Consider the following 15,162-nt stretch of genomic DNA (forward strand, 5'->3'; position numbering starts at 1 on the left):
GCACCATGTTTTTCCTGCTTATATGGTATGCACAGCAGAAATGGATTTAACACCTAGATGTCTATGAACAAATAATATAGAAATCTGTTTACTTCCTGGCAAAACATGTCTGCATGCTTTCAGACTGAGCATCTTCATTTATCTGTAAATCATTGAGTGAGCCAGGCCTAGTGCACTTGCCATCTACAAAATTAGTAGTCAAACGCCCAGAAATCTCACTTCATTTTGCACTGAAAAATTAAGCCAACACCACTCCCTAGATAGAAAACAATAAATAAATACATAAAACCTGAAAATAATGGGAAATCCAAAATCAGCATCCCTGCTTCTCCTCACACAGAGATCACGATCAGCTGTAACGACTTCTTTCAGATTACAGAAGAGTAGTAAAAAGAAAGAAAAGTCAGAGGTCCCTGGGACAGAAAGCCCAGGAACATACGACGCGAGGTGCCCCACCTCCATGGTACCAGAGGTGCATGCAGGGAGGCATCATCACATTTAAGTTCAGCAGTTACAGAAGAGGGGTTATGTGGAGTGCCCTGTTCCTTGTATGATCAAAGACCGAGTATTCACCGGTACATCACTTGCCGTGGATCTCTCCCTAGACAGCCCATGGACAGCACCAGCACTTCCCAGAAGCTGGCAGAATCTGAAGAATGGCAGGATTCATCCATGGGGCATAAAAGTGAAAGCCCTATCACCAGAAAAAAGAGCTGAAAAGGTTTTGGTTTCTTTAACCAGGGAGAAGGAAGAACATGTGATGAGAATTTTAAATAACGTGTATGTATTCAAAATAAAAAGGAAGTAATTAATTTAGTTGAACTTGAATGTGAATATAAATTTACTTCTACTTCATGAATGAAGTGTTTTATTTTCTCTCAGTCTTTATAAAGGCATCATCACAGTACTATTTCCAGCTAGCCTAAAACAGGTTTTCCTTCACATTTTTCATTGGCAAGCCAGGCCTAAACTATCCTTAGAACTCTGCTCAACCAGTACATTATTCCCTTTGTCCTGGGAAAAATGTTGGACCCATTTTACCTCTTATGTCTTTTTACCTCAGCCATAGCGAACACTCTGACGGACTTATGACCGAGAAAATACCTTTTATTAGCAAGACTGAAAGCAAGCACTTTGCCAGGCAGCAGTAACTTTGCCAGCTGGTGCGAATGCAACTGCTCAGAGCCCAAGTCCCCCCCCTCTTCCTATCAGCCCATCTTTTCTCCTGACTCCCAGCCAGACCTCACCCTTTGCAGCTGAGCTTCTTCCCCCTATCCCTGCCAGATACCTCCCTTCCCAATGCACTCAGGCAAGCAGTTACAAAAAGGAGATGTAAAAATTTGGTTTGGTAATTGCTTTTTAATGACAAGCATAATTGCTAGAAGCTTAAAAGCATCATCACTAAACAAACTGTTAGAGTTTCAGTCTGTTTTGATGTAAGTCCTTGAGTAACTTTTGTTTCAAAAGTTACATGGAGTGGTCTGCACAGTACACAAGGACACACTGAGATCTGCCTGTGTTGGAACACTGAAGTTAACACGGCATCCAGACTGAATGCTCCAGGGCCCAAAACTAAGTGTTTTCTGTTTTTTTTATTTTATTTTTTACACACTGGCTAAATGGGTCTGCATCAGTATAGAGAATCCATCAACTGAAAAAAACCCAACAGGATCTAGATTTTTTTTTCTTTTAGATTTGCCCTCCTTTATTCATAACAGTGGCAAAATAACTTCAATGAAAATGAGGTTAAGATTATTTTTAACAGATGTTCACTGCTGGCCTGACCCAAAATCCATTGACGTCAATGAGAAGACTCCATGGGGCTTTGGATTGGGTTCTAATTGTTGGAAATATTAATGTTATTGTAAACCACTGGTCAGTGCTGTCACATGCTCCCCTCCTGTGCCAATTCTATATGACCGGATAACAGACTCACATAAATCTGTTCCAACTGTTGGCTAAGAGGCTAAGGGACACAGAGGTTTATCTTTTTAATTCTGAAGCACCCCCTGTTCCCACCAGCACACACCATGGCACTACTGTATTTACTTGACAGTCTCAGCATTATGAACAGTATTCATTACAATCAAAATGTTTCACAGTCAAACACTGGGTAGGAATAATAGAATTATTAATGCCGACTGTGTGAAGACAGCTGAACTACAGATATGCATGAAACAAGATACTTTGGTTTGTGTACTTTCAATACAGATTTTTACTTATGTATTTTTTTAAATACAGACCTGAAGGAAGGGTTGCACTTACTGTTAAGAAGACGGAAGTCTATAAATGGGTAGGAGCCGCGGCGCTCGGAGAGAATCCCTGTCTGACCTCTCACCCGTGCATCTCCTGCAAAACACAAAATCCCCAGAGATGTTAGAAGGGGCAGCTGCCTTTCTCTGCTGTTTAGATCTAGATCTATTTTCTATTCCAAGTGATGACGTTACGCTCCTCTGGTGGGAAAATGAAGGTCTAAATAATCGTCTCCCATGACATCCCTGGGTATCTGGGTGAAGCAGTACAACCGATCCCCTTAATGGAACAAAGGCACAAATCCCTCTCATGTTTATCCTATTGAACAGCTTCTTGCCCAGTCAGTCAACTCTCACTGCTTCAAGAGTAGTGCAGAGGTTAATTTTTTGGCCCAGGTAAGACCAGTTGGATTCTGACTGTCATGGCATCACACACAAGGGCCTCAACCCTCGATTAGGCATACAGTCCAACTGACCTCCAAAGCTGTGGGACTGGTCTCAAAACCATGAGTTGATGAAAAAAATCCCCAAATAAAATATGAAGATTTTTTAAGGTGCTTTTTTGTTTTTTTGTTTGATTTTATGTTGTTTTACCTTCTGCTCTTTGAAAATGTCAGCCTTCTCCTCAAACACTGAAGCTCCTTTATCTAAGTGACACCTGATGTTCTCAGATAAGCATTACTCCAGAGCTTTAGGATGTATATTTAAATATCATAAAGTGACAACACAATACTAAGAATTAGTATTACTGTGTAATTCCCGTCAATTAGCTCCTGACTTACCACATAATATGAAATAGGCAAAACTGGTTTATGGAGAAAAATGCTACTCGGGATCAGTAAGAGTTACGAAACCTCTCTCCATGTAGATAGGAAGTAGCTGGAAGCAGATGTCATTTTTACATTTCTGTAACTTTAAGTATCTTGTACTGTAATGGAATCATTTCTTTATAGGCAAATAACAAGACCAAAATACTAAAAATTCTTGAGACGAAATTCGGAGATTTTAGAGGTTCAGGTTAGAGTACTCTAGTTCTTCACAATACCAATTCCTCCTCCACAGAAACACAGGCCATGGTGTTGAAAGCACAGCCACTGCACTCCCTCAGACAGTTCACATTGCAGGCTTCTCAAAGTTTGCAATAAAAATATGAATTATTAGTGCGTTTGAATTAAGCTTCTTCTGGGATATGAATATACCATCTGACTAATCTAAACAAAAATAATTTAAGATTTTGGCTGCTACTGCTAGCTTCTACTGCTTGTGTTTAAAAACAAGAAAACATCTTGCAGCATAAAAAAAGGACCTAGTTAGATACTGTTATTTTTTTCTATCTACTATTGAATTAAAATATGCTTGCAATTATGTTTAAGGGAAGAAGGCCAAGTAGAACTATTAAGTTTAATATTGGAAGTGGAGAAAAAATTCTGTGCCCTCTAGGGGTCCTTAGATGTACAAAAGGCACAGGAGCACGCACTCAAATGAAGAAGATTTTGAACACAATCACTTTCGATTACAAATTTAGATCTATTTTCTCTCTTCCTTACTTTTGCTTTGCTTTTTTTTGTTTCCAGAGACAGAACATGTGTTGCCTGAGCTTAGCTCCCGCTCTTAGGAACCAGCCCAAAACAACTCAAGCTGTTGTTGACCCTACTTACCCCTCCTGAGAGCAGGGCCAGGAGGTGCAAACCTCTGCCTGCTCCTCAGCAGTTGCACTTCAAAGGTATGATAATAGCACGGGTCATGAGCAGTTTATTTATTAGCACTTCATTGGCAGTTTAAAATCACGTGCAAGTTGTGGCAATGGTGGTATATAAACCTAGTTTCCCCTGCAGTCCTTCTCTTAAAGGGCAGAAGGGTTGAGCAAAGAGCTGGAGCATTTGTAAAACACCAAAGCAAGATTCCTCAGCACCCATGCGTCAGAGCTCGTAAGGCAGCACCTGGACTTCCAAGCTTTCCTCTCTGCCACAGGTAGACCCATCAGATTGGCTGATTTGTACAGAAAGAGTGAGAAAGGCAAGTATGTGGTATACATTATATAAACCCCCAAAAATCAGACAGGCTTGAGCCTGTCACTAATACAAGCCTCGGCAAATTAAGAATGGGTGTAAATTCAGAGCATGCCTTGATTGAGGCTTTTGTACTTCTGTAGGCACCAGTGAATTAACAGGAAACTTCAAATCACCCCTTGCATTAACACACTGATAAAACATATCACTTGTGACTAAAACAACAGATATTTTGGAGAAAAAAAAATTTAAACTCCAAAAATCTGAAAAAAAACCACCTCCAAGACACATGATACTGTAAACCCAGAAAGACTGATTTTCTTTCTGGACATGAAATAACATATCTATCAGATCAAGAGGGGTACCAAAGTACTAGAGAATAACAAAATCATACATAGTTACACCTTGAAAAAAATACCTAACTCTGATCTTAATAGTATGTCCCCAGATTTTGAGGTGGAGAACATTAAAGGTAGGTAGACAACTGGAACACAGAAGAAAACACAGTGTGGGCTTACCAAAAATAATAAAACTTGATACTTAGTTATCTCGAATTAAATAGCTAAGTCAGACAAAAGGCAAAAAAGCAATACTGTAGTGCATTTCAACTGTATGGACTTTGTTAAATATGTAAGAGGAGGCAAAAGATGAGTACAAAAACTGCAGCTGGAAAAGAAAATAAGATAACAAGGTGCACTAAAAGGCAACTTTTGCTCGGGAACAATTACTGCATGATCTTTAGAAGATTCATATTGAGAATGGTCTTAAATTTTTTTATTTATGATCCTGACACAGAATTAGGAGAACACTAATGAGGCTTGATAACACAAAGCTGCGAGATACCAGATATATACAGCTATTTTAAATAAACGTCACTGCTACTGCCACTTCCCCTCCCTCAACTGCTCTATGGCCCAGCTACCCGCAGCTTCTCCTTTCATTTTACTGGTGGTCCAGCTTCCTCTCATGGTGCTGCTGACGTCTCCTACAGAGCTAAAGAGTAGCCAACTCAGACATGTATGCACACTATTCAGGGCAAGGTAATTCCAGTAAAGAGAGGAAAAGCAATGGAGGTATTGATGCTCTTAGTCAAAGCACTTGGTGTATAAGTTCCTCTGAAATACTGTCTCCGAGAAAGCTAAATTCCTCCTGAAAAAAGTTGAAAGAAGGACCTCTAGGAAGATGATCAGGGCACTGAAGAGCCATTTCATAAAAGGAAAATCACCCTGGAGTAATGCCCACTGTTGATAAGCAGCAGAGTGGGAACAGAACCATTTAGGTCATCAGAACAACATCATTCTGAGGGAGGAGATAACAACAACTGAAGCAGCATGGACTTTATACACATTGAAAGATGACCTGAAACAATGAAGGACTATGTATGATGATCGATGAACATGCTGCCAGCTCTATGTTCTTCAAACTAAGAAAATGTGAATGAGTTTTACTTAACCAGCAAAGCTGAGGACTGAAAGTCATAGAAAGCTACTAATGTTCCCAACTGGCTATTTGTGTCAGTTTACATTTTTTGCAGAAAATAGAAAGTCTGGGCTGTCTCTAGCACTATAGGAATCTATATGCAGAATAAAACTGCATCCCTGCTGCTGTGGTAAAAGCCGCTAAAATCCTTATAGTTGAGGATTATTAACTTTACCCTCAGGGAAGGCAAGTTTCTGATGAGTCAAAGATGTTATCAAGTAGCTCTACCTCATGAATCTGTTATTTCAAAATACTTCACCAGGTGCCACCTAGTCTCTTTCTCCATCATTAAAGAAAGATTAGTTAGGAAGTGGTGGAGGGCTAAATCAACCACACCTGCCTTCCTCCATTTTTTCTTGGCTCACTTATTTGGAAAACATTTATATTTTTTGCTATTACTTTTAATTATCTCTAAGTATACTCAACAGAGATACTAAAAATAGGGATCCCACCACATGTACACCATACCATGATTTTTAATTTTTGAGAGGCAAGAGGCATTCATGGCAACACACCAGACGCTCGTTTTTGCTTTGACAGAGAACTTTGAGACTGACTTTCATCAGTTCACCAGACCTTTACATCTCTTTGTTCTCCACCTTAAAATCAAGCTAAACAATTGTTCTAACAATTTATGCAATTAGCAGTTTTAGATAAATAATCTGTTTTGGAGCAAAAGGAAGGATTCTGTGGAAATAAGGCAGGAAATTTTGACAGCTCATTGTGTTCCCAAGTGAAACAAGAACGGTGAAGGGAAACGGCAAGGGTACAGATTCTCTTTAGCTGCTTTGGGCTGAAGATGCAAGGCTGGAACGTTCGTGACTGCAAACACGAAGGGCTGCACTCTTGCTGGAGCCAAGCTGCCACGACAGCTTCCAGCGGGGACATCTCCCAGAGCTGCCACGCTCTTGAATTTTATTTTGTCCTCATTAAAACAGAGAAGAAAACAAAGCAAACAAACCAAAGCACCCTACATTAGGTAACAGTGTGAAGCACATGCTGTTCCTGACACACAAAACAGCTTATAGTCACAGGAAAATTGGATATGGGGCAAGAACCACAGTACTACTGTGGCCACAGCATCAGTGTGATTTCAAGATAGGCAGAAGGGTTAAGAAAAAAAAGAGGCAGCTCTTAGCTGCCTGTCACATCTGGAGGAAAGAGCCATCTGCACTAAGGAAAACAGCTTCTCTAAGACTTGCCTGAAATCATGTGGGATTCAGTTTCACTGAGGAAGCCCAACAAATAAGGAGAGAAAACAAAGCCATCGCTGTGACAAAACAACAGAGCAGCTTCATGCAGTAGAAGTTGGGACCAGCCACCAAAGTATTGATTTTATTTAGTACACAGCTCCATGTGGTCAGTCAGGAATACCACAGCAAATTCACAAGAGGTTACAAGTATTTATTCTAGTCAACCTCCTCTACAGTTTTCATCCAACTATTTCTGCAGCTGACTGCTTTAGGATGCATGCTGCAGTGGCTGAGTACTTTCCATGGAAAACTGAGTGGCAGTAGTAAGGCCTCTCACGGACTCCATGGAGCGCCTGACTCCTTCAGTATTTCAGTTATGAAAAGGTTTGGGATTTCTGAGATGAAGGAAAACGAGCTGTTGATGTTTTAATCATAATTCTGGTTTTGGTGGAAAGCTTTCTAAAAGAGGGAAGTGTTGCTGTGTAAAAGCAGCAGTCTTGAAAAACAAGTAGCAGAATTACTGAGATTATTTTTTATTTGAAGACATTCAATGCTTGTTCATGGTGATTTGTGCTTATTTGGATTATTTTCATTCTGTTGTATTAGTGTTATAAAGGTTATCACAAATTCTTGTCTGCAGAAAGCATTTTATTTCCTCATGTGCATAAGATCTTCAGTGAACAAGAACATTTCCTCTGAACAGACATGGTGAGACTGATGTTAAGAGGTTACAGAGACAGGACAACTCCTTTCCAGCAGGAGAAACTGGGGCAGCCACCTCACCTCATCCATCTGTAAGCACTGAATTTTTAAGCATGTACATGTTCCAAAACATGAGGTTTTCTGTGCCACACAATGCATGGTTCTACAATTTCTGGTAACAGTCCTAATGAACTCATAAGCTGTGATTTCACCCAGTGCATTCGACAGTTTCATTTCAGAACGCTATGCAAAGGAAGATAACTGTTGGTACTCCCTTTTTACAAAAAGGAGATAAAATAATAGTGTAGAAACCATAATTTGGTTTTGTATGTTTTTTACACTGAAAATCACTTAATTTCCCCTGCAATCGTCCTGACCCATGAATGAATTAATTTTAATTTATTTTTTTAACTGCTCCATTACTTGAATTTCACTTATTCAAAATTCCATCTCCAGACCAGCAACAGTTGCAGATAAACATTTCACTCATCCGCTGTTTTCTTAGAAAACTGTATTTTAAGAGTGAATGGTGGTTCTTACGCTCAACATAAACTAGTGGCACAGTCTGACTGTACCCACCAACTGAATTTCTGCCCTCCCTTACTGACCAAACTCCATACAACTCCTGTATCTTAATCTCTTAATTACTATAACCACTGCTTGTGCCAATCAGTAAAATGCAAGAAACATAAACTGACAATCTGTTCATAAACCCCTCCTCAATTCTAACAGTCTCCTGGTAAGTTCACTTTTGCACTGATGCGTAGCCTATCTGGATATACAGCCAGAGGAAGACCCTAGTACCCACAGACATGCCTTTAACAGCTGGTTCATCCTGAGAAATGAACGCCTAGAATAAAGTTAAATGAGTACTTTACAGACATTCTTGAAATCTTCCCTTAAACCATATCAGATCACATCAGTAACTCTGGTGTATAGATTTTGAACTGAAATATCTTGAGGCAAAGCTGTTACAACATGCAGACTTTGGAAAATGTACTTGCAGACAACTGAAATCCAAGAGGATGAGAAAACTGCCACAGAGAAGCAGGTAACAGCAGTCATCAGAAACTCAGATACTGAAGCAGTACCTACATTGCCCTCTTCACACATGTGTTTGTTCTTGCATGAGCAAATCCAGAGCCTGCAAAACTAAGTAGCTACCCCCGACCGAAAAAATGGTCAGAGTTGATGAGGACAGGCAATCCTACATGTGCTAAAGAAAGTAGTTTTCCAAAATGTCAATATATTATATTGCACTGGAAATGCTTTCAGTTGTTTCTGAGTTTGATAATGGGTTACTAATTATTGCCTTAAGGTCAGATCTATTTCATGTACTTGTAGGTGTAAATCAGCTGAGAGAAATAGGTGCCTCCACCCAGTGACTAACACTTAAAGAGACTGAATTGCCTTTCAGAGCATGCTTTTGACTTTGCAGATGGAGTCTAAACCACTTCTGTTCCTAAAGTAGGCGCCATGATTATGAGCACAGCATACTGGGGGAAGAATCTGAGACCTTGCCTGTGAAAATCTTATTCAGACAGCTAAGACCACATCAGACCTCTTATCAGTAAGTATGTTTTTTCACTGTGATTACCCCTGTGACTCTTGTTTATTTTGTAATAAATATAACAGATGTATACACCTTTAGCTCATAGCCATGTGGGCACACCCTCAAAACATGTACTGTGTATGCTCATCCAGTGTAGTATTATCCCACAGCTCAGCTGAACAAAAATCAGCACTTGTTATGCAACAGTGATTGGAGTACCCTTCTTTATAAAAAGAAGTAATTAGCTCTTTGATACCACTGTGTGGTACTTTCTTAACTATCAGTATTTTCTAGACAGAAAATCAAAAGTTTACATGAAGTGCTAAACCACAGGACAAAGATAGAAAGGGAGCTATAAGAACACGCACAAATTACACGGTCTGCTTATTCACATACAAACTTAGCATTTTGGAGACATGAGAAATTCAGATATAGGAACTTGCTGGCACAAATATTGCAAAATTCAGCCAATGGCTTTCATATGCAGAAGGAAAGACAGACAAATGTTGGTATCTAGCAGCAAGGAATAGAGTTAATGAACTAAAAGCAGGAGACAGATCATGGAAAAAACAATCCAATGAGAAAGCAGGTGACTTGTATAAATACAGCATAAGTGCAGAAGACTGAAGTCATCTCTCACCACCTCCATACCTGAAAGGAACAGTTTAGACAACCATCTTGACTTTGGTAAATATTCAGTTTGAACAGTATTGTAATGAGCTAGCCATCTACTACCTAGAGGGCTGAACTCCCTAGTAAAGATGAAAAGAAAAGCCTGGGAGATTTTTTTTTTTTTTTTTTTTTTTAGTGATTCAATTATAATTCCCATTCTTGCCTGCAGTTTACAGTACTCACAAGCAGTGGCATATGACTGATGGCATCTTGAGTCTCACTGCTGCTGTGACCCTGAATGGCAGCACTTTGGCTGACTTCAGGCTCATACTGCTCAGCTGCTCAGCAGGGTTCAGGGTAGTAGAAGAGGTCCCTGGGCACTTTGCTGGATCAGGAAACTGCACTTGCAGTAGACAGGATCCTAAGTAAAATGGATATTACCATTTCTAGTGCTAGTGCTAAGAACCACCCATCTGTATTTTGAAGTTTTTATATCACATGATTGTTGGGGCTTTAGTCTTTTCCATCTCCAAATATTGGTCACTGAATCTCCAGGGGAAGTGGGTATTAATATGGAGAGGGCACTGAACCACCTTAATAATTCTTTTCTTCCTAAATGGTTAGATAGCTTGTAAACAGCTCTGCTTTAGAGGATGGCAGCTATGTTAGCAGAATCAGGTTCTTGCATTGCTATCATTGCTATTTTTCTAGAGCCCTGCTGGGAAGTGGCAAAACTTACTGGTTTTGTTATGTATGAAACTGAACCAAAAATAACAACTTAACAACTAAAGGATACATCCCGAAATGTTAAGAGCTGTAATAAAAGCAATAACAGCTACAGTATGATCTTAGCAACAGGTAGTAGGTTGCATTACCATGGCAACTTTGAAGCTAATATCTTACTGTCATGCTACTCCCATCCCTCGCCCCAAAAAATTACAGCATAAATAAAAAACCATTATTAGTTATTTGAATTGTACTTTTTGGATTCTAGTCTTCTGCTAGACTCCCAACTATTAAAATAAACAGGTATTTAATAACAAACTTCTAGAATTGTATGCTTCCAATTCCATATACACAAATTTCCAAAGCAGGTTAGGCAGTTCAGTATAATGACTTTCATTTCATATAAAACAAAAAACACAAAGAATTTGTGTTTTGTCCAAGAATGGTGCAAAAAAAAAAAAGATACAGAGTTCAGATCTTTACAGTTAGTGCATTCGGTCAAGCTACTTGTATTGCCAGTGCCCAAAAGATACGGATTTTCTTCACACATAGTTACACCCAGATCCTAAGTTACTGAAATTATAAATTATACTTTCTTAACTGTAATAACATTCTCGATATAGCTGCTCTTTCAGAGACCCCTTTGCATTTGCCTACATATTGCAACTTTAAACTGAATTCTCTCAAGCATCTACATCTTATTCTATCACACTGATTTCTACATTTAGCATTATCAATGCTTTAACTGCTTCCACTGTGAGAACACAACCAGACTCCTTGCATTTGCCAGCGAGGGTTTTGCTGTTGAAGAATAGATTTTCTACAGAAAGTTCAGGTAATTGTTGAGTATTTATTCAACCAAGTTTGCTTTACTGTTCTGCATCCTCATTTCTCACCTACCTATATTTAAGTGATCTTTTAAATTAGCTTTTTTTTTTATTATTCTACAATTTCCTCAAGAGCCATTGTTTCCAAGTATATGTATTTTATGGGTTGCATTGATGAGTTATCTGAGCCACAAGGTATCATTCTCATTTTCTGCTATGGCACTATTATGTAGACAAGCAGAAACTGGTTGATACTACAGTCCACGTGTATCTAACATTGCCATTGATTCAAATTTGATCTATTATATATACTTAATTTGTATAAAGTAAAAAATGATATAATGACATAAATATTAATAGAAAACTGCTGATAATTTCAAAGCAGAATAGAACAAATGGAGTTTGGTTTTAGGAAACGTTCAATAATTAGAGGTTAACATTTTTTATTTCTGAGGGAGAAAGAGCGGTCACTCCTGGAATTAAAATGCAGGATGGCAGTCATAGGCCCTGAGCTCATTTCCTCATTTCTTTTGGAACAAATGGTTTCCTTTCCATGCCTCAGTTTTCCATGTCTGTGTTTCTTTTGTTCTGTGTGGACAGCGAGTTTTCTAATGCAGGACCTCAGTGGTTCAATAGTATTTTCTACCTACAGTCCTGGTCATCATTTCTACATCGCCACAATGCAAACACCAATTATCTCTGCTTTTCATATTAGCAACATTTAAGTTAGACTACATTCAAAGAAAAGAAATGCAAAGGGTTTTACTCATGCCATTAAACCAAAATTTGCTTTCTGCTCTTAACAGGACAGTTAAGAAAATGTCCCTGTATTTCCACAGCTTTGCCCACGAGATTTCTACACCCTCCCTTTCCAATGAAACTACAAAAGATGTGTTCGGAACTGTAAGGAGTAATATAGCAATTGCCTTTATAGCAACACATTACCTACTTCTGAAATGCTTACCATCAGCCAAAACTCATTGTCAGTAGTTTTTACAGAATGGCAATTTTACCTGTAGAGGAACCAAGTAGGAAAAGTGCAAGACTTTTGGGATCTCTCCCTTCTCATTTTGTGCTAGAATTGCATGGGTGGCATTCACCTCACGCAAAAGGAGACAGTCTCTGCAGATTTTGCCTGTCTCCCCATATCTAACACCTCTGTCTAAAGCTTGTGTGGTGCTACACAAGCCTTTAAGGTGCATCAGTACAGGGTCAACTGCAGAGGTGAGACACAATAAAGTACATGAGTCCCAATCTTGTGCATTAGCCATGGGAAAGATCCTTCCTCATCGATCTCTGCACATTCTTCACCTCTTTTCCAACTCCCCTCTGCACTACACATGTATATACTACTACCTTGCATGTGACCCTTCTTCCTGCCCTTCTCTTTGACCTGCTGATAATTCAGCCCCCTTCTACTCAGTGCCTTCTCCTGAGGTTAGAGCACTGCACAGCTTTGCAGCGGCAAGCCCAGCAGTGTTTGCCACTTCCTCCTCCTGATGGGGCTGCCCCAGGAGTTTTCATAGCTGGGAGAGAGAGAGCAATGAAAGGGGGAAGGAAGCACTGAGTGTTGGCTCAGCAGCACAAGAAGGTGCCTGTAGTATCTTGCAGGGGAATAATTTACTCACCACTTGAAGCTTTGCTCTGATTAAAAGCTTTATCTACGAATGAGACTGCAGGAACAAATGTCCGAGATTAATGATTTGACTTCTGTTTGTACATTGTATTGCAATAAATTCTTTTTTGTATTCAAAAGCAGTATCTATGGCAAATAGCTGGAAACCTTCTTTCTTATTCATTTTAAATTCCGTTTAGTTTCTCTGTGGAGCATACAAATACCTCCATAACTCAGTGAATTATTGAACAATAAGGCAAGAGAATTTTGTCCACAATAAGCACAGGTAACCTTAGCATTATTTGCTTATTCCAGATGTGTATTTCCTGAGCTAGCCCACATTTCATCATGCAATTTCTTCATCAGAAGACATTATTTTTATCAAAATTTTTCTTACAAGAATGTTTTCCTGTTTAGAAAAGAATAACAACGGCATATGTAGATAATACAACTGTTTTGAGTGGAACCCTTTTCATTTTTGATGCTAGACACAGGAATAAAGCTGCATAAAGTGGAAAGTCAGCTTGACTGCTCTGCTGCTTGGAAAATGCTTTTCTCCTCCTGTTTTTTACACTGTGTTTTTCAAACAATTCAGTGGATCTTAAAAAAAAAAAAATAAAGAAAAGACAAACCATCAAATCCAGAACCTTAACCTGGCCAGATTTTAGCAAATATGCTACCTCTTGCACTTAAAACAGATCACTGATCTGGGCCATCTTTGCTATGTACTATGCACTGAAAATTAAAAACTTTAGAAAAGAGTGGCATAAGAGAAAGTTCTGGATCAATCTCACGTTACTCAAACACTACCCTACTCTCTGTGCCCCATCCAATGCAATGAACTGTTACGGTTCAGTTGCATTAAATATTTACTGTCTAAAGTACAATCAAATAGCAGTTTACCTTATTTATTCATGGCACATTCTTAAGAGAGGTAAACATGAGCTGGCTCAAAGAAAAATAATTAGCTGCATATTTCTGTAATTACAAAACAGTTGATAAACACATCTAATTAGGTGCTTGCCATTGGCAAAGACTGGTATATCCCCAGAACCTGGGTTTGTGTTTCCCCTCGGCTGAGATGGCTGAGCCCCAGCCAGGATGCCAAGCAGTGGAGGAGCAGCTGGCGCTCAGGCTTCTTCTCCAACAGATGTGCTGGCAACCGTGGCTTCGCTGAGCCCATTAAATGGGCAAGCTGCTGCCAGGTAGCCTCTGTCCGGCTTGTTCTGGTGAATATGAAGTTCTATCCTGGTTTCTTATTCCAGAAACTGCAAAACCTTAATATCTGAAAGGAAAAGCAACTAGCAAGATATGCAGCGAGGGTTAAACACGGCTTACTGTAACCAGAGCCCCTTTCAATGATCCTTTACATCACCATCATCTTCCCTCATCCCCATAATTATGTACACCTAGTCTTGATATCAGTTTGACACTGAAGTTACGAATAGCAATGTCACATAAGGGACCTGCACCAAACACTGCCCTTTGAGAGGAAAAGCCAGGCACACCTGAAGGGAGGGAAATCTGGCTTGCCCCGAAAACAGAAATGGATCGTGCCTGGCTCCTTGTTGAGGAGGAAGGACAGAGCAGGGGAGGGAAAGTATTTTTCTCCTTCCTCCTACTCTAAACATTTTTCCACAAGAAGCGTGGAAAAAAAACGGTTTTCAGACAGTGAGCTTACTCGCTGCTCAACTTTGCATCAATACATGTGGGTTTAATAATCTTCCAAATCCACCATAAATGGTCAAGAGCATGAATCAAGATCATAAAAATCATACTACTAATTAATCTGCTAACTGGCCTAACCCAGAAGTCTCCATCCATGAACCACTATGCTGGAGCTATACCTAAAAGCCAGGCCTGCAATTCACGGCCACCACTGGCATAAATATATTGAATTGTTCTATCTATATTACCTTATATTTGAAGTCAACTAAAAGGCCTGTGCGTTTTATCCCTAATTGTTGTTAATACAGAAAAACATCAAAACTAAACCAGCAACAAAAGTGTCATGAATATTTCAGACTATTTGACATGAAAAGTGCCCAGTCTTCTCACTTGACAGTGTACACTGCAACACTGCCTTTCTCCAGAACTCGGGCTGAAAACAGAAGCTGAGGCTTTTGTCTCCTGTGTTTTAACATGTTCCTAGGGAATTTAAATAATTGCTGAAAGAGCACTTCAGAAAGAGGAGG

The 15,162-nt window shown here is 39.4% G+C and overlaps 1 protein-coding gene across 3 annotated transcripts in view; it reads right to left on the reverse strand.

The window, feature by feature from the left end:
- PDE7B (phosphodiesterase 7B) overlaps positions 1-15,162 on the reverse strand; it is a 191,970-nt gene that overhangs the window by 37,314 nt on the left and 139,494 nt on the right. For all 3 annotated transcript variants that reach the window (XM_080390173.1, XM_080390174.1, XM_080390172.1), the window contains one exon: positions 2,266-2,349. In XM_080390173.1, coding sequence (XP_080246299.1) covers positions 2,266-2,349 — 84 coding nt within the window. The remainder of the gene's footprint in view (positions 1-2,265; positions 2,350-15,162) is intronic.

This window comes from Falco punctatus, assembly GCF_963210335.1.
Source record: "Falco punctatus genome assembly, chromosome: 5".
Classification (NCBI taxonomy): domain Eukaryota; kingdom Metazoa; phylum Chordata; class Aves; order Falconiformes; family Falconidae; genus Falco; species Falco punctatus.